This window comes from Salminus brasiliensis, chromosome 2 (genome assembly GCF_030463535.1).
Source record: "Salminus brasiliensis chromosome 2, fSalBra1.hap2, whole genome shotgun sequence".
Taxonomy (NCBI): Eukaryota; Metazoa; Chordata; class Actinopteri; order Characiformes; family Bryconidae; genus Salminus; species Salminus brasiliensis.
In genome coordinates this window covers 28,942,059-28,968,413 of record NC_132879.1, presented here as the reverse complement: position 1 = coordinate 28,968,413, position 26,355 = coordinate 28,942,059, and the positions used below count along the sequence as shown (strand labels likewise).

The 26,355-nt window shown below is 38.1% G+C and overlaps 2 protein-coding genes across 3 annotated transcripts; both read right to left on the bottom strand.

The window, feature by feature from the left end:
* Positions 1-295: 295 nt before the first annotated feature.
* Positions 296-13,429, bottom strand: nox5 (NADPH oxidase, EF-hand calcium binding domain 5). Of its 2 annotated transcripts, none has more exons than XM_072673783.1 (17): positions 13,314-13,429; positions 12,644-12,835; positions 10,867-11,017; positions 10,125-10,335; positions 8,350-8,587; positions 8,083-8,236; positions 7,357-7,532; positions 6,486-6,668; positions 6,004-6,136; positions 5,414-5,556; positions 5,151-5,321; positions 4,941-4,985; positions 4,599-4,723; positions 4,333-4,417; positions 4,135-4,234; positions 3,878-4,044; positions 296-1,385 (listed from the first exon to the last, which is right to left on the bottom strand). In XM_072673783.1, the coding sequence occupies exons 2-17, from the start codon at positions 12,761-12,763 to the stop codon at positions 1,254-1,256; spliced, it is 2,334 nt and encodes a 777-aa protein (XP_072529884.1). In that variant the 5' UTR covers positions 12,764-12,835; positions 13,314-13,429; the 3' UTR covers positions 296-1,253. The 2 variants fall into 2 exon arrangements, with proteins under 2 accessions (XP_072529884.1, XP_072529885.1); XM_072673784.1 differs by having other exon boundaries at positions 12,644-12,768.
* Positions 13,430-15,514: 2,085 nt separating this feature from the next.
* On the bottom strand, positions 15,515-24,703 carry hal (histidine ammonia-lyase). Its single transcript, XM_072673781.1, has 20 exons — positions 24,457-24,703; positions 24,274-24,334; positions 24,058-24,085; positions 23,772-23,846; positions 23,254-23,326; positions 22,941-23,007; positions 22,799-22,836; positions 22,545-22,670; positions 21,969-22,108; positions 21,790-21,837; positions 21,076-21,223; positions 19,986-20,081; positions 19,840-19,898; positions 19,673-19,753; positions 19,214-19,279; positions 17,708-17,873; positions 17,038-17,172; positions 16,761-16,869; positions 15,995-16,064; positions 15,515-15,646 (listed from the first exon to the last, which is right to left on the bottom strand). The coding sequence occupies exons 1-20, from the start codon at positions 24,701-24,703 to the stop codon at positions 15,515-15,517; spliced, it is 1,965 nt and encodes a 654-aa protein (XP_072529882.1).
* Between the last annotated feature and the right edge of the window lie 1,652 nt (positions 24,704-26,355).

Genomic DNA, 26,355 nt, shown 5'->3' with positions numbered 1-26,355 from the left:
TACTTGACTTACAAAAAAGCCATTTTAAAAAATCAAGATACTTTTAAAACACATACTTAGACTGTTAATAAGGCTTTTCATTTAACCAACTCAGACCAACAGAACTCTATTGCAATGCATTTTTAACAACACACAGCAGCACAAAATAAAACAGCAATTTCCTCTTATTACCTTTAACACTGAGATCTAACAGCCAAGCAGTACTTATATATATAGTTTATCCTAGTTCAGATGCAGAGGTATTATTACTGGAATTCAAAACACAGAAAAGTAAACTTGCGGATGTTTCTTTAAATCTAGGTGGCTTGATTGTCTTCTCATTTGATTCTCATATTTGCAACATTGCTCCACGGTACATTTGCCAAAAAACACCCCTCGACCACTCTGCCTTCACAAAAGCAGTGGTGGAGCTACTGAGATGGGGTGACATTATTCTAACGAGAGATCTTGTGATTCCAAAATTGTTGTTCCAAAATAAACCTGACAGAGTTGGCGTTTTTCACAGTTTATGGGTTGGTAGGCACTCTGGATACTGAAATAAGGAGCATACCGTAGCTGTCCAATGTATGTATCTCTAAAATTGGGACTTTACAGGAGAAGGCGAACATTTTCTTGCCTTTGAATGTAATGTAAAACAAGAGTTTATTTTAAGTCATATAGAGCATTTCTATTAGTCTATTCATCCAGGAATATTTACACAGTGTACAGAGTAGTTACAGGGTTCAAATGACAAAAATGGAGATACATGTTTTTTATATGTGCAGGCAATAGAAACACTTCAGATAACAAATATACAACACGTCTTCACATGAAATAATCCCTAATATTGTATAATAGATTGCGAGAAAGTCTAAGGGTATTAATTAAAGACACAAAACATGCACAAAAACATGATACATACACAATAACAATGTACATGGTAACACATAGCCTTTGTATTACTAAATGACATTTATACTATTACTAAATGACATGCTAATCTAAGCCTCTACATTTATTTAAATGGAAATCCTATTCTAATCATAAATAGTGTTTTTCAGAAAGTGTGGTGGTGTGTCCAACATGAGACAGAAAGTGCAAAGGCAAATACATGCATACAAAAACACTGACAGACATACAGTGTAAAATAGAGAATGTCACAGTGTAAAGTCAGACTCTGAGGCTGGTAGGTCAGAAAAAACAAGCATTGGTTTATGCTGGAGGGGCACAGTAAGAAATAGCCCCTGAGAAAATGTGAAAAGGTGTGTGAAGTCTCAGAAGTTTTCTTTGTAGAAATGAAATCCGAATTGCTCACACTGTGCCTTGATGACCTTAGCAAGTGCCGGGGAGCCGCAGTAGAACACATGGACTTTCCCTTTCTTCTCCTCGGACACTTTCTGAAACACCTAGAGCACATCCCACAGAACACAGTGAAAAGTATAACAGTCCTAAAGGATAGACAGTGATAGAAAGTTCAGCATAGATAACGCAGCCTAATAAAAAATGTACTAAAAACAACCTCTTTACACAAACTGAATTCAATCATGCACAATTTTGCATTAAATTTCTCCAAATTTTGCTAATTATTAGTTATACTGACTGACACTGTTTTGTCAACACTACAAGAAATGTTAACTAGTCTTGAACAAAGCTCTTTGATTTGACTGAATTTTCCTTCTTTGTTTAACAAACAAATAAAATTTAGTTTACATAACCTGATATATTAGGATTTTTTCATTGCCCTTATTAAACTTACTTTGTTTACTCAATAAAAAATAAGCTATCAGAGAAAGGTACAAAAACATCAAGATGGGTCAAAAAAATATATATTGCACTGTACCAGATTAACTGCAAAACTAAAGAAATTCAGTTAAATTCATTTAAATGTCCTTCATTAACTGTGATCCAGGACAATGCAAGAGTGAACCCTGCAATACTCAAGCACAGAAAATGATACATAGTCTATGGTCTGACAACCATCTATCATGCAAGACATAAATATACGCCTAATAGAATAGGGGAAACGTCTACATGTTTCCCCTAATAAAGGGGGGCACACCCAATATATAAATTATATATATATATATATATATATATATATATATATATATATATAAACTTTCAGGAGCTACATGTGAGTAGTGGTGTGCAAAACTGAAAAGCTCTGTAGTGTTTGTCTGCGTGCCTTGCTGCACATGTGCAGATGTTTAATCCAAATGGAATCCTTCAGTTGAATCAGCTTCTAATAATTGAGTTTAGTTTGTTTGCAACTGGATAGTAATTGAATGTGGATGTAATCATTCCTGAACTTGATCCATGTAACTGAGTCAGCTGTGCTGTTTTAATTATACACAGTGTAAACACACCTGTAGCGTTACCTACATGGACCTCTGAGTAAAACTTACATCTTTCCCATTGGCTCCTGGCCCCATCTATTTGCATACTAGGTGTCTTCCAGTCATTGACACTCACCGTCAATGTCTTGTCATTTGCCCAGGGTTACCCTCTCTAAAGTATGCATACTGTATATAACTCAGTAGTTTCATAGTATACATGTAATGACAGTTTTTCATCAGGTTGTTGAATATATTGTAAATATAAACATTTCAACATTTATCTACAGTCAGAATGAATCCAGATGTATTGTAGAAAACCACGTAAATGTTGCCAGTTTTCACTCTTGAGCTACCACAAGATTATGCTGTCAGTGTTTGACAGATTAATGTTAATCTATTAATGAATGAAGCTAGATTAAAAAATGTTGAGCTGTGGTTTCTTTAACTTAAAATATTCAATTAAAGTGTTAGAAAAGTTGTTATATCCAACAATGTTTAGAACCTTAAAAACATTTAACCTAAACTATATTTGTTCAACTTTAAACTAAGGTTTAATGTTAAAGGTTTAATGTTAAGTAAACTCACCTGGGTTTTGATTTTACTGCAGATTTTAAGTTACAGGTAAGTAACATGTTGAGTGGCAAATACTTATAGTTTAATGAACAAGTCTGTTGAATTTAAACTCATGTGTTCATTTAACTCACAGCTTTACAAATTACTGAAAAACAGAATTTTGAAAACTTAATTCATTTGAGGAAAGAAATTATCTCAAATGATTTGAGTAAACTTAATTTAGTAGGGTTTACAGTTTGGGCACATTGCCAGGCAATTTTCCAAGTGCTGACATTGGCCAATGATCTTTTAGAAATGTTTAGACAGTGGATTGAGTTTAGATTGATGTTAGGTTGGCAGATTCATTTTGAATCTGATTGTCTTGATTTTCTGAAATCAAGTTATGAATGTCATTCAAACCTTTGTCAAGTTGCATTTTTTACACAACTGAACTGTGATTCAACATGAAAATATATTTGGAATTACATCAAATTATTGTGTAAAAACTAAAGTTGGCCAATCCAACTGAAAGTAGTAATGTACACTTAAACCAATCCACCAACTTCAAAGTAACTTAAATAAATTTGGCTCTTTGAACACAGACAAACGTTATTCATCTTTATTATTCATCATTACTAGTTAGTAAGTTGTAAGTTGTAGTAGATTTCAGCAACCCGTTATCTTCACTAATGCAGATGGAGCAATTCGGCATAGGTGGACACTACAGCACTCAGCCAACAAACTACAGCCTTCAACATTATTACTAAATAACTAAATAAATAAGGCATGTAAATTCATCATCAAGACCAGAAGTGCACTCTTAAGCTCCAAACCATTAGTAGCCAATGAAACAAGTTGTGGGCGTGTCCATGCCAGAATGTATATATCAGCATATTTTCTTTATGTAAAACTAACAGCTACTCAAAACCCTTTTTTAGTGTGTCAGAGAATATAGCACTCAGGCTGCTGATCAGAAGTAGACCCACTGAAGTAGACAGCTTGCCACCAACCTTGCCCCAGTCTGGTCTGCCTGGCTGGGTACGTGTACGAAGGCCAGTGATGGAGTCTCTCTTCTCTTTTTTTGCCAGCAAGTCCAGTGCCATCTGCAGTCCGATAGCCTTCATGTCATTCTTGCTAAGAGCTGAGGTCATGTACATGTGCATCTCCAAAAAGCGCCCTGCATAGAAACAAACCAGCCCAAACCCAAACTAAGTTGTTGTTGTAAATAGAGTCTTTACGACATAAATACTTTCTCTCTATCTCTTACCCTCAGGTTCCTCATCAGCTTGGTCCATCTCCAGCTTGGTCAGCAGACTAACAAACCACTCAAAGGATTTCTGATCTCGGTTTATCCAAATGAAATCCACCTGTCCGGAATTGATATTTTAAATTTGACATCTGTAGGCTGGTTCTACCCTCCAAGCAAAGTTTGTTGAGGCTGGGTTAATTCCCCCAAATGCCTTACCTTCCTCAGCTTCATCTCATTGTCCTTGATAGTCTCACACCAGGAGTAGTTACAATTTGGGCAGTTCTGCTTCCTCATTCGATACCTAAAGTATTAGATTATTAGAAGTATTAGAACAGCTGTTTGAAAATGTACAGTCTGACTCTGCTGGCTTCACTTCATGGCTTGCTGGCTTAGGTTAATTACATGTATCACACAAGCTTTGATGTAATCTTTAAACTCTTGATACTTGATGTGTGAATGCTGTGCTGTGCTGTGAATCTCACCGGTACATAATGCTCTGCAAAATCGATGCAAAGGGTGTGATGCCAATGCCAGCCCCAATCAACACTGCATGCTCTGAGGCAAAGATCTGCCTGGTGGGGGTGCCATAGGGCCCATCGACATAACACTGTGGTGCAAAACAACAGGACACTTTATCAACCACATATTGCATTTCTTGTAATATTTCTTTAATTCATAACAGATTGTAACATAGCATCAAACTATGTACATGTACATGTAATGCAGACCTATTAGTACATCTGAAATGCTATTAATACAATTAATAAACATGCTATTACATGACAGCAATCCTGAGTAACCACACTGTAATAGTTATTACTCACCTTGATGTTACAAAACCTATGATTCTCACTCAGCTTAGCAGACATCTGGAAGTTCAAAGATGATCATTTTAATGGCAGTTCGATTTGTATTGTATTTGGACATTAATTAATATAGAAGTTTTTACCATCAACAACCAAATATAAAATAATTGCCTTTTCTGTTCTCTGGGGTGCAGGCCACTGCATTCCCCCATCAGAAGTATAACTGACCTCTCTAGTAGCTGAAGGAGCATCTCCCAGTTCTGCCTGCACTGTGGGGTCTATGTAAGGCTTCTCAGAAGCACTGCGTGCGCCATTCATCCGATACAGAGTTAGCTCAACTGCAACATCCTCATTAGATGCTACAGTTCCATTGCAACTCATGCACTTAAACAGCCCCTCCTGTCATGAACAAATATGACAATGAAATGATACACATACACAAGTAAACAGTCACATTAACAATTAGAAATGAAACTCTCGCTTTCTCTCACCTGGTTTCTTGTCACATGGCGTCGGTTCCTCAGGCTGGCTGTCAGCCTCTTGTCGCTCATAGTCTGGCTATCAGACTGTCTGAAATACTCAAACAGGCGATTTGTCCACTGACCCATTGAGCGCACATGGAGCCATATGGTATCTTTGGAAAAAGGTTACAAACTTGTTATGTCTTTATGATAATATACAGAACATCTGTAAAGTAAAGAGACCGAAAAAGATCAGCTACGCTGTCCAATGAAAAACATGTATCTCCAAAATAGTGGCCTTACAGGACCAGGCAAAAATATCCTGTCCAATGGAGATACATTTTTCATTGAACAGCATGGATATATACATATTTATATATGGTGATGTGGCTGCATGCATGCAAGTAGGCCAAACTTCCATACTAGCCCTTGCTGAAGAGGATGTACACAAATTTAATCAAGCCTTAATTTAATTAGTTTAGGCCTAGATTACACAGTACAAAATATTTTCTTGCAGGTTTGAATCACTAAAACAAATAGGATCAACATATATGATTTTCTTCACCGATTAGTTATAGTAAGGTTAGGGTTAAGGTTTGATGTCAGCACATTTGTTGTACCTTGCTGCTCAGGGGCACTGCTGATAGTGAAGGGGTGCCACTCATACTTGGCAATGACAGGAATGTTGATGTAGACATAGTCTCCAGGTTTGAAGTGGAAGAAAGGTGGCCGCTTGATCACCAAATGAGTCACCTTTAGTGTTGAACAATAAACACAAAAGTGTGGCCTGTGAGTAACTGGACAAGTGACGCCATTTTTGTTGTTGTTTGTACTTCAGCACACTGGATTTAAAACCAAAATAATGACTGAGGGATTAAATTGCTGAATCCCAACTTTAACACTGACACTCTGTACTTTAACCTCTCAGTCACTGTTTGATTTAAAATCCAATGTCCTGGAGAACAGAACCAAAAGAGCAAAAATGATGTCACGTGTATGCACTGAAAAAGAACTCTTCAGCTTAAATGAAACAACATTAACTGAATAAACTGAAACTTTAATAAACTGGCAACAAGTAAACTGTTTTATAATTTGATAGTACCTTAGACGGCAGCAAATTGACCTCAACGATGTATAGGCCACCCATGCGAGACACTGCAATGCCGACTAGCTTCTCCACAAGGAAAATTACACCAGGTGCGACAAACCACTTCCAGAAGTTAGCACAGTGGACTATGAGCAGTACCCACACCCAGATGTAGGAGAGATGGGACCAGTAGAATATCTAAACAGACATAAAGTTAGCCATTGCTGTAGCTCTCATTGCTGTAAGCTTTTGCTACAATCAACACATGCTGACTCACTTACACAGCAAAAACACCAGGATCACATTTCAAGTGTTTTCTACTCTAGATTTGTGTAGGATTTCAGAGCTGCTCCAACCTGTCTCAACAATAATAGTGTTAAAAGATGACAGTAGCAGGTGTTGGTGATAAGTTTAATTAGCTTAGGCTCTTCCCACACGCCTTACACCTCTCCCATTGGCTTCTGGCACCACCTATTTGCATGCTGGGTGTGTCTTTCTCCCCTCTCAGTTACCATCATTGTGCTGTCCTTCCCTTTATGTTAGTTCCTCATGGGTGTTCATATGTGTCTGTTAGTGTAGCTGCTTGGCTATATGTGTTGACAGGACTAAGAGATGATGAATGTCAATAATCCACTTAGTGAAAACATATGAACTCATGTCATGTCATGTCATGTCAGTCCACATGCTTCTTTCCCTTTCAGTGATGATTCTGTATCTCTCAGCTTGTCCAGTAATGCACATGCAAAGTGTGTCCTTTAGCATAACATACACTTCCTGACTGTAGGAGGAGCCCAGGAGCAAATAATTCTCCCATAATGTTGCTTTAAGTCATTGCCTGGTGACGCTGACCATCCTTCTAGCAGGAGAAATCATTTGTTCATCTTACCTCAAAATGCCCACTGCGTCTGACAAACGTGCTGGAGCAAACCACCATGAGGCAGATGAGGACCTGGAGCACGACCCCGGTGACTGAGGCAGTGCCTTTTACCCAGCCGATACCAGGACGAGTGGTCAAGAGATATTCCCAAAGCTGATAACTATCATCTGCCTGAGTTAGGTGAACTGAGAGAAAACAGAGCACATGCAACTTGATCAATCACAGAAGAGAAATTTAATATGAATTATTATGCGGTTGACTGATGTTTAGGGAGAACCAACTGCATTAATTTGAACAGATTAACAATGAATTCATGATATATCAACAAAATCTTCTCCATCCAATCCTTTCATTGTAAAATTCATTGTAGGATTCAATCAGTGGTAAGGGGAATTCTTTCTGGTCTACACTCTAAAATAGGGTTCTGAAAAAAGCCCTTTTTAAGGCCTATATGACTATTTTTATAGGTTCTATGTAGAACCACCAACACAAATGAAAAAAAAAACCTCTTTAATCTGCCAAAGAACAATTTAAGCATTTTAATGGTTCCTCCAATTGTCATGGTTTTATACAGAACCATTGCTTTTACTAAAGAACCCCTGAAACTTCACTTACTGTAAATTTGGAAATGATGGGAAAATCAGTTTCTATCTGATCTGCTTCTGGGATTTTAGAAGATGACTGACAAAGTCAGCAACTCTACAACCAAAGTTTTTAGAATTATCAAAGAATTACCAAAGTTCATGACATGTGCCATGGTGTGTACCACGGTGAAGATGAGGATGGCGTAACCCACTATCTGATGCAGCAGGATGTTCTGGTCCAAAGGTAAGATTCTCACAATCCAGGTGGCCCGCAACCACGTGAGACAGCGGCGTAACATCAGCACCTGCAGACAAGATCAGTCTATAGAAAAATGCCTTGCAGTTCAGTAACGTTGTCTGAAAGGGGAAAATGTCCCACTCCAGTCTATATTCCAGAATCAGATACAGACATACTCACCATAATAAATGTACAGTTGAGGTTGAGGCATATTCCACAGCCTTTTGCCAACATAAACCAGGGTCCACCAGCAGCGTGCTGCAGCATGTTCATAATGAAGAGGAGCATGTTGAGAAAGCCATACAGGCAGAGGAAGAGCAGCTTTCGGCTGTTGTTGTGCCAGTATGTACGGGTCAGATACCGTGGGGTCTGGCGCTTCTTCTGCTCCAGATCAGGAGGCTTTAACCAGTTAGCAGCACTGAGTAAGCACAACAACATAACAGCACTGTAACAAATCTATGCCTTTTTTCTTGCCTTATTATTCAATCAAATATGCTACCCAATACTCACTGTGAGCTACTCTGTAACTACTGTGAAAGTAATATGTACGTTCTGTACTTATACGAGTGATTAATGGAAACACAGGCTCACATACACTATATGAACAAACGTATTGGGACACCTAAACATTACACTTACAGGAGCCTTTATGACAACCCATTCTAAATCCATAGGCATTAATGTGGAGTTGGTCCCCCTTTGCAGCTAATACAGCTTCCACTCCTCTGAAACGACTTTCTATAACAAAGAGTGTGTCTGTGGGAAGTTTTGTTCATTCATCCAGAAGAGCATTTGTCAGGCCTGATACTGATGTTGGATGAGATGGCCTGGCTGGCAGTCTTATTGTAGATCATCGAAGGGTGTTAGATGGAATTGAGGTCAGGGTTATGTGCGAGCCAGCCAAGTTCTTCCACACCAAACTCATTTATATATATATATATATATATATATATATATATATATATATATATATATATTACTTTATGCACCATTACAGTACCATGCTGGAATTCAGAGCTTTTTAGGACGACCCCTTCTTTACCAAATGTATATAAGGGCAGACTGCACGGCTAGTTGCTTGATTATATACACCTGTGGCAGTGGGACTGAATGAAACACCTGAATTCAATGATTAAGAGATGTGGTCACGCACACAACTAATTTCATTGGCCACTGAGGGTTTGGTGCTTGCAAGTGCTTTTCCAGGCCTGGTGATGATTTTACATGCATTATGTTTGGACAGTGCAACATTGATTAGTAAAAGTCACACATTTCCCATTTGCTTTTGGCACTATCTGTGTACATACTGGGCGTGGCTTGCACCCATCCCCCCCCCCCCACTCACAACGTGCAATTATTTTCACTCTATATTCTCTTAGGTGCACTGCAATTTTTATGAAAGGGTTGCAAGCCTGGTGTCAGTGCTGAAGGCTATAAGAGTAAGTTAGCATTTTCATTGCTACTGAGTGTTGCTTTATATTGTCTGAATGCTCATGTAATAATGCAGAATATTGTCATCAGCATTTGAGTAGATAGAATTTGTTTATTTCAGTTAAAAGCTTATGATATGACCTGGTTATGTTCATAGTTTATCTAAGTTTTGATAGAATTAGCACAAGTAACATTAATTCAGCAAGGTTAGTATATGTATATGTCCAGAGAGCAGAATTTACAGTGTGATTGAATTAGTTTAGGTGAACATTCTTACTGTTCTTACTGAGTTGAGTTGGCCAAATACTGTTGTGCTGTTTGTACACAAGAGTTTTGTGCATTTCCAAAAAGATATCTTCATGGTGAAAACACACATTTCAGTTGTGTGAAACCACTGTCCAAGATTCAATTACGTTCATTTCAAGTTTTTTTTTTTTTGAGTGCAGTTTCTAATATTTCCTGAATGCCAGTCATCTTGAATCTGCTCATTTGAATAATTTTCTTCTCCTTAAATAAGCCTCTACCTGATAGTGAGGTTCTCCATGACCTCAGGGAAGGTCTCCAGCTCTGCTTTTAGTTCCTCAAATGTGATGGATCCGCTGTTGTCTTTATCAGCTGACTCGAACAGGGCCAGCGTCAGGTCATCCAGTTTCTCCTCAGGCAAGGAAATGGCACTCTCCTTCAGACAGGATTTCAGCACTGTACGCAACTCATCAGGGTCTATAGAACCACTGCCTGTGATAGCACGGTTTACAAAACACATTTTTAACAATATGCTCCAGGGATTGGTGTATGAATATACAGGGCATGCAAAGGTTTTGGCATCCCTGGTCAAAAGCTCTGTTGCTGTTATAAGATTTGAGAAGTCCGAGAATTTATAGAGATTTGCATCACCTTTTCCTAAATATGATTGTAAACATACCCCCAACAAGCTAGCCAAGAGTCCTTAGTAAAATATGTTTGAGGGCTGAAATCTTGCAAGATGCCCAATTGTTTGCATGGAGCTCCTTTACTTTTGTCATTCTAAAACTGAACAAAGCAAAAGTAATACACAAATCATGCTTAAACCTTTGAGAACAATGTTTTTTTGTGATGCCTTTTGGAGATCAGTTTGTTCTCTAATTCCGCTATTTACACTCACAAAAACTCTGTCCAGGGTTTCCATTTGTTTGACATTTTGGTCACTGGAGAAATGCATCACCATACAGAGAACACTGCTGTCTTTGGCACTGTGTTTGCTGTATTATAGACCACAAGCAAACTGACCGTCTACATCGTAGACCTGGAAGAGAAAGCGCAGTTTGTCTGTCTCGCTGCCATGGATGAGGAGGTTCAGAGCCTTCAGCAGCTCATCCAAACTGATAGAGTTACTGCCATCGGAGTCAAACAGAGCAAAAAAGCGCTCTGCAAAGAAGGACTGTAACACAGAAAAGGATGGTTAAGTTTCAGGAAGATAATTGAGATATATGTTCTGATATTCACATTTAATATTGTCTTTCTTATTCATCTTTCAAGCCTATGACTTGATCAAGTATGACGATCACAATTCATGAGCATTTTTTCAAAGTGTAACTACAGTAGAGTTATCTGAAACCATGGGGTGTAGATACTGTTTTACTGTTCCTTCTAGTTCTACTGACAGATAAGGGTAGTATGTGTGCAGATGAGTACATTATAAAAAGACATTTTGAAGCTTTTCCCATTGCATTTTACAATATTTTCCTGTTATTTATTTCTCTGGAAAATCATATTAATTATGATTATTATGATGATTATTATTAATTATGATTATGATAACTAAATGATTAATCAAACTAGTAAGATGTTCTGTAACTGTCCCCAAATGCCTTATGCTATGCTGATATAACACTGTCCAATACAGTCTATAACTTAATTTTAAAGTATTGTGACATAAGATGCTCCCATAATGCTTTGGGTGCCTTTATAATTTATAATTTCTATTTAGTTAGAAACAAGTGGCTTTTAGTAGTAGTTTTGTTAAGCATGTTGTGTTTTTATGGTCTAAGAGATGTTTAGTTATGGTTGGCTGTGTATTTTGGGTAGTTTTAGGAAATTGCTGTCATAATGGCAACTAAGCTGAGATATAGCCTTTTTGGGAGTGTGCAAGCATGGACTATCTCTATTTTATAGCGTTCTACATCCTGTTTTCTTTCTCTAAAAGATCTGTGTTTATACTTTTGCTTTTGTAACTTCTTGTAACTGTTGTAACTACTTATAAATCCAAAATCAATCTGGATTTAGTTTTTTGCCATTTCTAGTTTTTAAATGAACAGTTATTCTACATGTGGAGAAAGTAAATGCCTTTATTTTGTCAGATTGACAGATTATTCATGTATTTCACTAAAAATAAGGTGTTTTTATACAACCCTTTTGATATTACATTTAAATGTTTACTTGTACAGAAACAGTCTGTAAGAACAATAACACTCTTGTAGAACATTATGAAAATTACTGTTTTCTTTTTTTTTTTTTTTAACAGGGTAGACAAGTCATTGAAGCCATGGGTTAACGTGTTAGCTGAGAGCCACCATCTAAAATGTGCTTATGAGAATTGTGCTCTTTAAGTCAATCTTTTAGAATAGAGATGATCTGCCCTCACTCTGGGCTTGTTTATTTGTTTTTGTAATACATGTTACATAATATAGCCATTACCATTTCTCACACATTTTTATTGACCCCTTGTACCCCTCTAAAGCAACCTCTGGATGAATTTCACTACAGCTGCTCTGGAGTTTAATGATTAGACACAACTTTGGCTGCCAATAGGGGCCTTCTGGAGGAGTTCAGCATTCTGTCAATTCTAAACGCTCTTAGGGTTGAAAGCTGTACACCTGAACACATGAACACAGATTGAAACCCAAAAGTAAGTGATTTGTGTCCTTACATGTAAATAATATGTGGCTACATATGGACAGTCATAATATTTGAACCGGAATCGCTTTAATGGTCATTTTACCCCTCTTTAAGTCTTCTCAGGGTTCATTTGGTCTGTAGGTTTTGTACACAGACATTCAGCTCTCACCTCCTTCACTTTAAGAGCTGTTTTGAACTCGTCCAGGTCTATCTCCTTGTCTTCACCTGCAATGCTCTCAAACTGCTTGGTGACCCACTCGAGCCAACGTGTGTCCTCGTCTAGACTCATCCCCTCTGAAACCAACAGGAGTTTCACTTCAACAGCAGAGACAGGGGACAGAAAGCAGCTAGGACACCGCACCTGCGGACAATGTGTGAGGAATGAAGCATCACCTGGAAGGACTGAGCATCAGCAGGGCTTTTAATGAACGTAATGAATGAAAGTACTACACTGGTTATACAACTCTTATTAGTAGGAAGGGTAAGTAAACAATTAATTTCTGAGCCCTTAAAGAATGTGTACGTCGTTGCTAGCTTACTAAAATGACGAGTTTAGAGCAGCTAGCATTCATACACTTTACATTAAGCTTCCAAATCACGTTCACAGAGTAAAGGAGGGGAGTATTATAACAAATCTGAGCAGTTTAAAGATGATGGATGCATTAATATGAATGGTATTAATTTAGTGCACCTAAAACGTAGGAGAAACAGTGTCAAATGAACCAAAATAGCTTCACTTGTTGACCTTACACTTTTTCTCCTTACTGAAAAAGAGTTCACCCAAAGTCTTCATGACTCCTAGAATATCTTATAATATACAATTTTAGTAAACAACTTACTTGATTGAGGATTTTCCAGTTATAATATATTTCCTTGGGATCTCAGCAAAGGCAAAATCCAATAATAACTGATATCCAAGACTTTCCTGCTATAGTACACTGTTTCTGCTGCTCTCTGTATCTTCTTAGGAGAAAGTGAAGGGGGATACAGAGGAAAAAGGAAAAGGTGTGTGTGTGTGTGTGAGAGAGAGAGAGAGAGAGAGAGAGAGAAAGAGAGAGAGAGCAAGAGGGAGTAGTGTTGTGTTGTTAAGGAAGGCATGTGAATAAACATAGATTGTAGCAGAAAGTTTTCATTTCAATCATCAAAGCCAGCAGGAAGAAAAAGAAAATATTTTCTTAGCCACAGGAAACTCCATTCAGGACCTAGACTCTGAGAACATTTGTGATAAGCATTCTAAAGCACTGCTCACAATACAAAGGTTTATTCCCTGGAAATATACTGGAAATGAATCTGAGTGAGTGAGTGTGAGTGGCATGTGAGTTGCTTCTGCGTGATGATTAAAATCCTATTTCAAATTGTTTTAACACTACTTGGTTGTGTCATGAGTTTAAAGCATAGCCACAATGACACTGAACATGACAATAAAATAGTTTCATAAATATCGACATGATGAATGAAGATGTGCTTGAATGTAATCAGAAGGAAGCCTTGAGAGCCATCAGACACTACAGTTACTACATATCAAATGTACTCTTATTAGTAGGAAGGGTAAGTAAACAATTAATTTCTGAGCCCTTAAAGAATGTGTACGTCGTTGCTAACTTACTAAAATGACGAGTTTAGAGCAGCTAGCATTCATACACTTTACATTAAGCCTCCAAATCACGTTCACAGAGTAAAGGAGGGGAGTATTATAACAAATCTGAGCAGTTTAAAGATGATGGATGCATTAATATGAATGGTATTAATTTAGTGCACCTAAAATGTAGGAGAAACAGTGTCAAATGAACCAAAATAGCTTCACTTGTTGACCTTACACTTTTTCTCCTTACTGAAAAAGAGTTCACCCAAAGTCTTCATGACTCCTAGAATATCTTATAATATACAATTTTAGTAAACAACTTACTTGATTGAGGATTTTCCAGTTATAATATATTTCCTTGGGATCTCAGCAAAGGCAAAATCCAATAATAACTGATATCCAAGACTTTCCTGCTATAGTACACTGTTTCTGCTGCTCTCTGTATCTTCTTAGGAGAAAGTGAAGGGGGATACAGAGGAAAAAGGAAAAGGTGTGTGTGTGTGTGTGTGTGAGAGAGAGAGAGAGAGAGAGAGAGAGAGAGAGAAAGAGAGAGAGAGCAAGAGGGAGTAGTGTTGTGTTGTTAAGGATTCCTAACACACACACACACACACACACACACACACACACACGCATACACACAACAGCTGTCTGTGACATGCTGCTACCTGTTGTGTGGCTCTCTCTATAGCTGGCCCTCATTTCTTCATACAGCATCTCATTAATTATAGGAGCTATACAAGCCTAATAAATAAACTGTGTTTCATAGGTGGAACAGAAAAAAGACTTGCAAGGATTTAGGATACATTCACTCCAAAATATGGAAATCAAACCCAGTTGCACTGTAAGAAGTATCAATGTTACACAGGCTCATAAATGATTGAGGTTCTTTTATTACAGTTCAGGAAGGCATGTGAATAAACATAGATTGTAGCAGAAAGTTTTCATTTCAATCATCAAAGCCAGCAGGAAGAAAAAGAAAATATTTTCTTAGCCACAGGAAACTCCATTCAGGACCTAGACTCTGAGAACATTTGTGATAAGCATTCTAAAGCACTGCTCACAATACAAAGGTTTATTTCCTGGAAATATACTGGAAATGAATCTGAGTGAGTGAGTGTGAGTGGCATGTGAGTTGCTTCTGCGTGATGATTAAAAATCTATTTCAAATGGTTTAACACTACTTGGTTGTTTCATGAGTTTAAAGCATAGCCACAATGACACTGAACATGACAATAAAATAGTTTCATAAATATCGACATGATGAATGAAGATGTGCTTGAATGTAATCAGAAGGAAGCCTTGAGAGCCATCAGACACTACAGTTACTACATATCAAATGTTGTCAACTCGAATTTCCATTATTACAAATAATAAGAACGACCTTAATCAGTTTTGGGTGCAGAAACCTGAACCCCCGTTGAACTTTCTGTGCAGCTCAATGGGTAACATTGGTCTTGGTCACTCGTGACGGACCCGTTTCCGTGGTGATGGTGGAGGGTCCAGAGAAAAGGCAGTGGGAGAGGACGGGCGTGATTCAGGCAAGAGCTCGGTGCAGTACTTCTCAATGTATGGCTTAGCAACGTTCCACACCTAGACAAAGAAAAGGAGATAAATCCATGAGACAAACTAAAACCAGTTCAGCTCTCTCTTATCTAGTGACTAAGACTGGGATTCACCCAGGACCCATGTGTGCCAGAGCAGAGCAGAGCACTTACATTTCAGTGTTTTCATTAGGCATGCTTAAAAATGAAGTTTAGCGGGCATGTAGGTACATCAAAGGAGCATCCAGTGGAACAGGATTGAAAAATGACTACTAATTTTTGTGGCAGTGACCTTCGGATAGTGTTTTTTTAAAAAAACTTAAGACTTAAGCTTTAGAGCTTAGAGCTTTAGAGCTTTAGAAGAACTATGGAAGAAGAATGGTAGATTAAGACTCACCTTTTGGTCTACGAGAAGCCGGTGCACAGCCTCAATGTCTGCAGACATGAACCTGTCTTTAATCCAGGGTCTGTTTATCAGAAAGAGAGAAAGAGATAAGAGTGAGTATATATACATATATATGATAGCTAGGTTTGTATAAACTGCTTGCTGTTTTAGTGTTGTAACTAAGCATGTATATTTTATTCGCACTATACTGTAATTAATAACCACTTTAATTAAGGGGACACAAATATTTCCAGTGAATGGACATGTTTTTTTCCATTATTTCAACATGATTAAAACTTTGAAGCAACTACAAGTCAAAAATCCAGAGCAACTCTTGAAATATTATTTGGCTACTGACACATGCCGTACTCCACAAGTAAAAAGCAATACACTTCAAAATGACCAGAATCATTATTGCATTACTGCAAGGGATTCTGTTAGTTGTGTGTTTTTGTGCCAGTCTAATTCATGAGCTGTTCAGAGTCCACAACGGATTGTTTATTTTTATGTAGTGATACAGGCTGACCTGGCACACCAGAACACAGAAGCTCATCATGGTTAATACAACAAATGCCTGTAAAAGCCCAAACATAACCCGTGGAATGGGAATGAAATGTTCTTTTACTTTAATATAACTGTTGCATCTATTTACATTTTTTCAGTTTGTGGATTTCCACTTTGGGGTTGTTTACTGTGCACGAGTGAACAAATATTAACCAACAGGTTCAACATTTCGGGGTCTGTGATCTGTGTGTTTGGACAGAGCCAGATGACTTACTTGACTACAGAGCGCACAAGCTCATACACCTTCTCCAGTGGTGTCGTGGTGCGGAGTGGGCGTAGGAACTCAATACCCTGACAGGCTGCAAGCAGTTCAATAGCCAGCACTAAGAGAGAACACACCCAGCACAGCATCAGTCAAGATCCCACACCCTCAACCTCTGCACTGTAAGTAGTGCTAGTATCCACAGTATACTCAGTTGATTAAACCTTAAACCTCTTCATTAACTGTTATGAAATCAGGTGTTGTGAATGTGATCTGGCTGTGCTTGCACCTTGCTCAACATGTTCAATCACTCTCAGGGCCTTCCTGGCAGCCCAGCCACCCATGGACACATGATCTTCAGTGGCTGCACTGGTGGACAGGGAGTCCACTGAGGAGGGGTGGCACAGCACCTTGTTTTCAGAAACTGCAAGGAAAGACATGAGAAGAATCAGTCAAATGTTAAACGTGTAAGACTGTCAATGAACAGTGTGTTTTTGGTGGCTGTTTGTTGTATATAGAGTATCTGCTCTGGAAAAATCATATAGCAAAAATATACTTCAGATAAAATAAAAAAATATTTATATCATTAATTAACCCCTCAAATGACCAGTGTCCTGCTGGTGGGCCGAAAGTGTTAATACACACTTCTATTTCCAGAAAATAGCCCCACCAGTTTGTACAGAAGTCTCTGTAGCAACAGAATAATACACCTTAATGTGTAATAAACCTTGCTGCATTAAGGGGTTAAACATCTATTTGAAGTATATATAGGATACTATATAATAAAGTAAAAATACATATTTTAATCAGAAATTGAAAGTACATATATTATATTTTAATATGACATATTTAATAATACATAAATAATAAGCAAGTACAGTAGTGAGTTGCAATCAGCCCTAGTGTGTATGTGTGTGTGTGTGTGTGTGTGTGTGTGTGTGTGTGTGAAACAGACTAACCGAGGGCTGCAGCAGTGCAGTGTGCGATCATAAAGCCAGAGTTCAGTCCTCCTTCATTCACCAGAAAGGCAGGCAGCTCACTGAGAGATGGATTACACAGACGCTCTATACGCCTCTCACTGATAGATGCCAGCTCATGAACTCCTATTGCCAAATAATCTAATGCCTATAAGGAGAGACACCGAGAGAGATATGAGGAGGATGCAGGTACTGGGATTCATTCCACAGTGTGCAAACATCATATTTGCTTGGTTTGCTCTAAAAAACGGACTAATTCTATGTCTGCCAGTGTGTTAACGCAGACCTCAAACCTTTACTTCCAAACCTCTCCTTAACGAAGCTCAGTATTCCAAAACATTATTATATGTGGGTTTGTTGTGGGTTTAATGAAAGACAAACATCTACATAATTCTCCTTTATAATATAGTGTTCAGAAGTGCACGTAAACTGCTGTAACAGAGTTGGGCTTTCAGTGATTTCTTCGTTCTTTTTCTGTGGCAGAATGAGTTACAATAAATATCTTCAATCGAAACCAATAAGAATTTTGTTAATGTTTTGTTAAAAGTCCCTAGTTGTCCATTTGTTAAATGCTAGTATGTCCCACACCCTAAAAGACTGGAGATGGAAATGAGCTCAGAGGACTTTTGGGCTAGAGTTCAGGGCAGCTTTTAGCTAGGTGCATGGAGCCAAAGCCTGCGCTCCCAGCAGGAGGTGACTTAATGGTGGAGTGAGAATGAAGGTTTATATAGGACTGAGTGGACCATCTGCTTTATTTGTCCCACAACCACATTTGATGACTGATTAGGGTCATTTTCCTGTTGAAAAGTCTAATTATTTTCACATTTCAAACATTTACACCAGTTGATGGTTTGAGGTTATGCTGATGTACCAGTTTCACTGTCAGCAAAACAGCCCCAGAGCATTTTACTAGCACTACCTGTTCTACGGTGTTTTTTAGGTTGTTCCTAACATCCAAGCCAATTTTCTCCCACCTGAGGGTGAAGTTTGGGCCTTCTTCCAGGCCCTGGCAAACTCTTATCAAAAACTCGTACTAACGTTTAATTGTTTAAATGGATGTTCTTTGCTGTTATGGCTATGGCTTGTGTAAATCTATGGCTCCTTGGACCTTTCCACTGTGCTTTGTATTGGTCAATCTAAAATGATGTTAAACAAACCTTTTTTTATGTTGGTACAGAGAAGCTACCATCGGACAAACTTTCAGCCCCACTGAATTCATAATCTAAGTGGGTGTATGTATATTTTTGACCCTGTGTTGATGTTTTTATTTTTACAAAAAGCACAGTTAAAAATATATATTTTAAAGCACAACACTGGGATTAGGGCCCAAGGCCCAAACCTTTGTATTCAGCTGCATATTAACTGTCCAAGGCCTAGTTTCCCAAAGGAACCCTAATGTTAAAATTATCTTAACTCTTGAGAATACAGTGGCGAATGTACAGATCCTTACAGATGCTTATATATTTAAGATTTTTAGACTACAAATACCTTTGCTGGATACTCTCCATGAAAATTGCCACCAGAAATGGTCTCTCCTCGCTCTGAAAACACCATCTAGTTTGTTTGTCAGGGATCACTGTACAACTGTTGCACGTTTCAAAAGGTAGAAATTAACAGGTGTCTTTGGTCAAATAATAAAAATCAATCCTTGGCAAGATGGCTATGGCATCCAAGACATCAATCACAGGTTAAATGTTAGGTTGATTCTAAGGGTCTGTGATAGGGACACTGACACTTATTGAATATTTTAAGGTGCGGTTAGATTTATAAAGAAGTGTCTCTCAAAGAAAATGTGCAAGCCTTTAACCTCTCAACATGGTATCATCGTGTAATGGGGATCTAGCTAGTGGTGGGAACTGGCCATAGCTAAATTGGGAGTAGTAACAACAGGCCAGAAATAAGGGTCTCTAATTTAACGCAGAGCCAAGAATAATACAGGAAGGATACAGGATTGTCTGTAGCACTGTTAATTTCAGTGTTTATGATATTTCTCACAAAAGCAATCGTATCATTAACAACACCATGGACCTGTAAAAAAAAAAAAAGAAAATTAAAAAAGAAAAAGATCATCATTGGTGATTAGGAAAGTTGTTGACCACAGAGACTAGCTTTACCTGGGGACAGCAGCGCATGGTGTATGCATCTTGGACTCGGTCACAAAACCTATGGCTTTCTACAAAGGCAATCGCAGACACAGTTAGTCAGAGGCGGGCAGCTAGAACACATTTAGAGGGTCAGAGCTTTAGCGATCAATGATTACCTGCAATCTCTGAGGGGTGGTGATCGGAGTCCAGAAGAGCACGGAAACGCAAGGCCACCTCCTTCTGTCCCAGGTGCGGGCGCAGCTCATGAATGTCTGTGAGAGGTTTGGAGCAAATTTGAGTTTCATTGTTTCATTGACAGTAGCGGGGTCTTCTATAGTTGTTTACTCTTGAAAAAGGAGTTCTTCAAATTATTTAGTAGACTGTAAAAACAATCCTAAAATATGATTTAAAATTCAAATAAAATTATTTATTAAAGTTTCTGCATAGAAGCACCACAATTTAACAGATTGTTCTTAAATTTTTGTGGCCAAACACTTTCAATAAAGTGACAGTGCTAAATGATGTGCTAAATGCAAAAACAATCTGTAAGAAACTTTAATGGAATTTCTCTAAATGTATTGTTTTCCCACTGAATTTTAATTAGGATTTTTCACTTTAATCTTATGTTTTTTGTTTGGCAGCTGTTTTACAGTGTACTTATGAATATAACATGAATGAAATTGACCTTAAACATACAAAATAGTTGTTAGGAAAAAAAAAATTGTTAGGATGAACAATAAGCCTTTCTACTATTATCTGCATGATTAATTACAGATAATTGTTGTAATTGTAAATACATTTGATTATAATTTAAGAAAGCAGAAAAATACTGTGTAAGTAATATAGCTGTTCTGTAAAAATAAAATGCCATAATATTTCAAATAACAGTTGGGGTGTTTATTTACAGATAATGTATTTAATTTTACAAGGCTGTATACAATGTAAAAATGTAAAATGACTTTTTTTAACTACCATTAAAAAATACAAAAATGTAAAATAAATAGTTATACATAGTCCTATTAGACTGTTAATATTTTTGCAAATGACCATTTGGGCCATCTAGCATATAAGTCTCTCTATATGTTCAATATTTTTTCCTGATTTACTAAACTTGTTGAAGAATAAAGCAGTGCTGTTTTTTATGATAACTTTAACATGCTCACAACAGTTCCCCCATTTTTTACACAGATATCTGATACTACAATAACTACATTCACTCACAATTCACAGTAACAGACACAAAAGATATATTTATTGTTATCTCACCGCTGTCGAATGCTTTTGTGGTTCCCTTTAGAACCTCTAGGGTGAGCGCAGCTATAATGTCAGCTTGTCTGGCAATAGACTCTGCTCTCTCTACAGCCTCTGCACCCAGTGAGGTGATCATCTGTGTCCCGTTAATCAGAGCCAGGCCCTGCAGATAGAAGTGGCTTGATGAAGCTGCATCAACATAAACCTCTTTAATTGGATATTTTATGATGCCAGTTCAGTCTGGTCAGTATACACAGTACACACTGGTGTTCTCTAATTTTGAGCACAATGGGCAGCACTAACTGACACATACATATCCTCACTATATCACCTTTTAAGGTCTATTGGTCAATTCATCATGAAATTTGGACAGTGTAAAGAACTGTCAAATTCACATTAGGTTAGAAAGTGAAAATGTAAAAATGTAATACATAGTAAAAATGTAAAAAAATGGCAATACATAGGTTGAAGTGTGACAGCAACAATATACAAAGATCCAATATTCACTGCAAAACACACCACACTGCATTCAATCACTATGGTTTTTGAACGCAGTATTTGACTTTCTTTTACAGGTCATGGTCAGATTTCTTTCATAATTACTCCTAGCCAGTGACAAAACAAAGCAGGTGGGTCAAGGATACATTTTTCTGCCGAGGACACCATCACTATGTCAACACAGAGTCAGATAAAAGTGGTTAAAGCCTGACGAGGAGGTCAGAGTAGTACCTCTTTTGGTTTCAGGGATATAGGCTTCAGTCCATGAGCTTCTAAAACCTGGGGGCAATGCAAAAGTCAAAGATCTCTTTGGGAAAAGCAAACAGATTTCATAACGCTCTGGTTTCATCATTTAGTTTGGTAAACACTGGGACTGGGACATGAATGGAGTATGAGTGCAGGCCCCTTACGTATTTGGCATCAGCCCAGCCGCTCTTTGGTGACCACATCTTCCCTTCCCCCATCAGCCCTAGTGCAAGGTGAGAGAGAGGAGCAAGGTCTCCACTGGCACCCACCGTGCCTTTCTCAGGAACGAACGACAGACAGGACGCTGTGAAGATATTAAAGGAAAGCATAGGGAGAAGCCAACTTAAGTGACCCATCTTACACACTGAGTAATATGTTGAAGCAGTACTGGGTTTAGTATATGGATCATTCTAGAACATTTACATCTCCCAGATAAACCTTATGTTATTTGAATTTTTGAATAATAATACTAATTACTTTGTGTTTTATTAATAATTAACTATTAATAATGCTTGGTGTATATTTTAGCCACAGTTTATACTATACTAAATGTTCATACATTCAAATCAGACAACACCACAAAGAAATTCAAGGCCTACGAGGCCTTTTAAAGTGAAGGAAAACCAAACATGCATTCATGCCCTAATATTAATAGTGATGTGAACTCTAAAAGAGCCTTTGTGTTTTAGAAAGCACTCCCAAATCTTCATAACAACAAAAAAACCCATGTGTTCAGGTACCATTAAAGGCCTGTATCATGGTGTGAAGGGTTTCCAGAGAGATGCCGCTGTATCCTTTCGCCAGGACATTTATCCTGAGGGCCAGCAGCATGCGTGTCCGTTCAGGGTTTAGAGGACTGCCCAAACCTGCATAAACACACAGTAACAAAACGCATATCAATTGTAGAATAACGCTGTAGAGGAAGAGTCAGCGGTAACGCACTGTTTTATTAATAAAGGGGGGATTTAGAGAATAAGCGTGGATACCATCTCACCTGCTGAGTGTGAGCGAATAAGATTCTCCTGCAGTTCCCTATATGAGAGAATCACAGATTTCACATGATTAGGTCTGTTGGGCTGAATGGATCACACAAAGCAATCCAAGAACTACATAAATATTGAAAAACACAGGTGTACTTGAGTTTGCTGATAGGAATGACCGTCCGAGCAAACTTCCCAAATCCTGTGGTGATCCCATACACAACTGGAAAGCAGAGTAAACAGTCAGACTTTTACTTCTAATCACTAAATCCTACTGTATTGTTCAGTTGTGAGCCACAGTAGTCACCTGACCAATACATGTATCTGTAACCCAACCCAAACAAGGTGCTAGAGTATATAGTCTGCTATAGATGATGTGCAACTGTAACTGCAGTACAGTCCGGTCCTGAACTATACTCAGTAAATAAAGCTCATAAAATGTGGCTAAAACAAAACACCTTTTTCTTACCTTTCTTTTCTTTCACTATGGTGTCCAAAAGTTCTCTTGACTGCTCAACCTTTTTCTCAGCCTCAGGAGTCAGCTAAAATATCACCCCATTTTTTTAAGGACAGGAATTAATAGTAAAAAGTGCAGTAAATAAAAGCTAAGTAATGAGAGTCACATTACAGCAATATTACATTTCCAGTTTAAAAAGAATTCCAAAACTAATACATTCAACATACTGTATATCGTCCCTGTCCAATAAAAAACATGTATCTCCAAAATGGCAACTTTACAGGAGAAGTAAAAAATGTTCTTATGTTAAATTTGAGTTGAAGTCAATGTAAAATAAGAGTCATTTAGAGCATTTCTATTGGTCCTTTCATCCAAGATGATTTACACAGTGTACAGAGCAACTACAGGGTTCAAACCATGGAGAAATCTAAAAACAGACAAAAATGGAGATACATGTTTTTCATTGGACAGCAGTGATGTGCTAAGTTTCAGAACCAACAGATCTTTAAGAAATGTCTTGTTTTCTGTACCTTAATCTTGTAACGGCCTCGTCCTAGATTGACAAGGTCAGTGGAACTCAGACTGTTACCATCCAGAAAAATGTACTGGGCACAGACAAACATATCATTTAGAGAGTGGGTTAATAAATGCATCTTTTTAGTGAGGCTATTGCATTACCATTCATTATAATTCATTATAATACGACACTCATTTCTTGTTGTTTGACATTCTCACTAGCATATTTTACTAAAGATCACAGTCTTTCGCCATTAGTCTTTTCCTACGATTTTCCAAAGTTGAATGAAACAGTCTCACCTCAGCTGGCTCTCTGTAGGGTCTTGTCCTGGTAAATCTTGTTAAGGTGAAGTATGTTAAACATTCACATAGTGATTTTCAAAAGACTTTGCACTAATTATCCATTCACATTGATTCTTTACATTATCAGTGGTCATTTTCAACATTTTGTTCACTGCTTGTTGGAAGGCATTGTAGTACAGAGTAACACTGCAGTAGGATGTTTAATAAGGATACAAATATGACATTCCAGGCTGACTGGGAATGAAGTCCGATGACATAGTGTCTCCTTCAATCTCTAAACAAATTTAAATGAAACCAGGACTGGTTAGTGAGCATTCATTCTAGAAATCCAGGTAATCACTTATTGGCTGACACTGCCACCTCAAATGAATGTAAACAGCAGCAGTAGAACATTACCAAGCTCCACAAAATCATTGTCCTCCAAGACATCCTCTATTGTATCATCACCATCCAGCAATCCTTGTCCCTGACACCTCCTGGCCACAAAGCGCACGTCTCTGGCCTGTGGGATTCCTCCATTATCAGGCTTGTTTTTGATGTACCGTTTGAGGGCCTCCACTCCTAACCAGTTTATAGTGTAGGACGTATCCTTACAGGGGACGGTCAGCCACTCATCCCTTACATGCACGGTATAACGTGCCATTGCAAAGCTTCTGTCGGTCTGTTGTCTTCACAGAAGTGGACTGAAGGTAGGTGTGTGTAGGATCATGTCTGGTGGAGTTTTCCAGCCTTAACCGACCAATCAAAGGCAATCTGATGTTCCCCTCCTCAGTGCATGGCCAGTTGAACCCATGGTTGTGTTTGACCAAGCTATCTCTGCCCTACTCTGATTAGTCATTTCTTTCTTTCTTTCTTTCTTTCTTTCTTTCTTTCTTACTCTCTCTCTCTCTCTCTCTGTCACACAAACACACACATACACACATACAAAGTGAAAAGCCACATTTATTCACTAAAATCCACATTGAGGAATGAATACTAAATACTGGATTTCATTATTATCTCAGTCTACAGCAGAGCTGGACAGTAATAAATTACATGCTCTCCACTGCTAGACTTCAGTGCTCTTTTTGAGTATCTTTCTGACGCTTTTACCACTCCACTACACTCACTCCATACAAAGACAATATCTTATACATTACTCTGCTGGAAAATCTCCACATGAAAACTCACATGAAAACAAACAATCATAGCACACCTTTCACTAATTCACATACCCCTCCCTTAAATACCAACTGTCCAATCATAATTTAGCAACCATAGCTAGTCCCGTTGTCAAAAAGCATGCTACCAGTGTGTATATTTATAGGTTAAGCAAAAAGCTAGGGTATTTCGCTAGGCTAAATGCACCATATCCAAAATGCTCCCAGCAGGAGTACAGGCAGGATATTTTGGAATATCTGAAATATGATATATTTTGGTTTTATCTTAGAAGTAATAAAATAACAAATCATACATTGTCCTATTGTGTTACATTTCCATATACCCCAAGATTATGAATGTGGTCCTTGTAGTAGTATGGGGCCCAAGTGGTTTAATCACCCTGAAAAATGGCGACCATGTGAATCTGAAACACTGCTGCTGCTGTAAGAAGGTCTGCTTCAATTTCATTGTTAAAATACTTGAAATCCTGAATAAAAGTATTGCTAAAGTAAAAGTGGCCACATATTGATTTAATAGCAACCTGTGCAGAAACCTGTGCAGTCATGATTATTTCAGTTTTCTTCTGTTTTGTCTATTTGTCTGATGCTAAAGTGTAGTTAAGAACTACTCAGCAGGCTGATGAACACATCAGACTTGGGAGTCCTCAGAAACATCTCTCTGGCAATCCAAGGAACACAAACATTTGACTTCTCCCTCTTTCACACACTTTCACACATTTCATCGTCTGCCCTGACTGAGAAGGCATACTTCATTTTAAACATTCATTCATGCACCCAGTCCAGAGGCTTAGCCAACCTCCAAAAGAAAAAAAAACCCTGTAAGCAAACACCTCCAGTGGCCTCATGGTTGTCTACAGCTGCTATGAGAGGGGCTCCTTGTGTGAAGGGGCCCCGTGCCCATTTCCCCTTTAAATGCAAACCACTCGCTGCACCGAAAAACATATCACTAGTCTGGTGTGTGAGACACGTCTTCATGCTGGCAAGCTTGCGGTTGCTTGCAGCACGCGATTTGTATGGTATAATGAGTGAAATATAGTAAAATAAGGAAAGGCAGGGAAGGACAAATTACTACAGAATAAAATCATTACTTGTTTATATGTAAACAAACTTTATCAGAAATAAAATATGAATGTAT

Coding starts and splice junctions, on each gene's coding strand:
- nox5 (XM_072673783.1), bottom strand. CDS start 12,763: ATGAGTCTAGACGAGGACACACGTTGGCTCGAGTGGGTCACCAAGCAG. Junction 5,322..5,413: donor GCCATGTGACAAGAAACCAG/GTGAGAGAAAGC, acceptor TGTTCATGACAG/GAGGGGCTGTTTAAGTGCAT. Junction 4,235..4,332: donor ATGAGATGAAGCTGAGGAAG/GTAAGGCATTTG, acceptor AATTCCGGACAG/GTGGATTTCATTTGGATAAA.
- hal (XM_072673781.1), bottom strand. CDS start 24,703: ATGGCACGTTATACCGTGCATGTAAGGGATGAGTGGCTGACCGTCCCC. Junction 21,224..21,789: donor TATCCCTGAAACCAAAAGAG/GTACTACTCTGA, acceptor TTCTATCTGCAG/GGCCTGGCTCTGATTAACGG. Junction 19,754..19,839: donor CCATGCGCTGCTGTCCCCAG/GTAAAGCTAGTC, acceptor TTTTTTTTACAG/GTCCATGGTGTTGTTAATGA.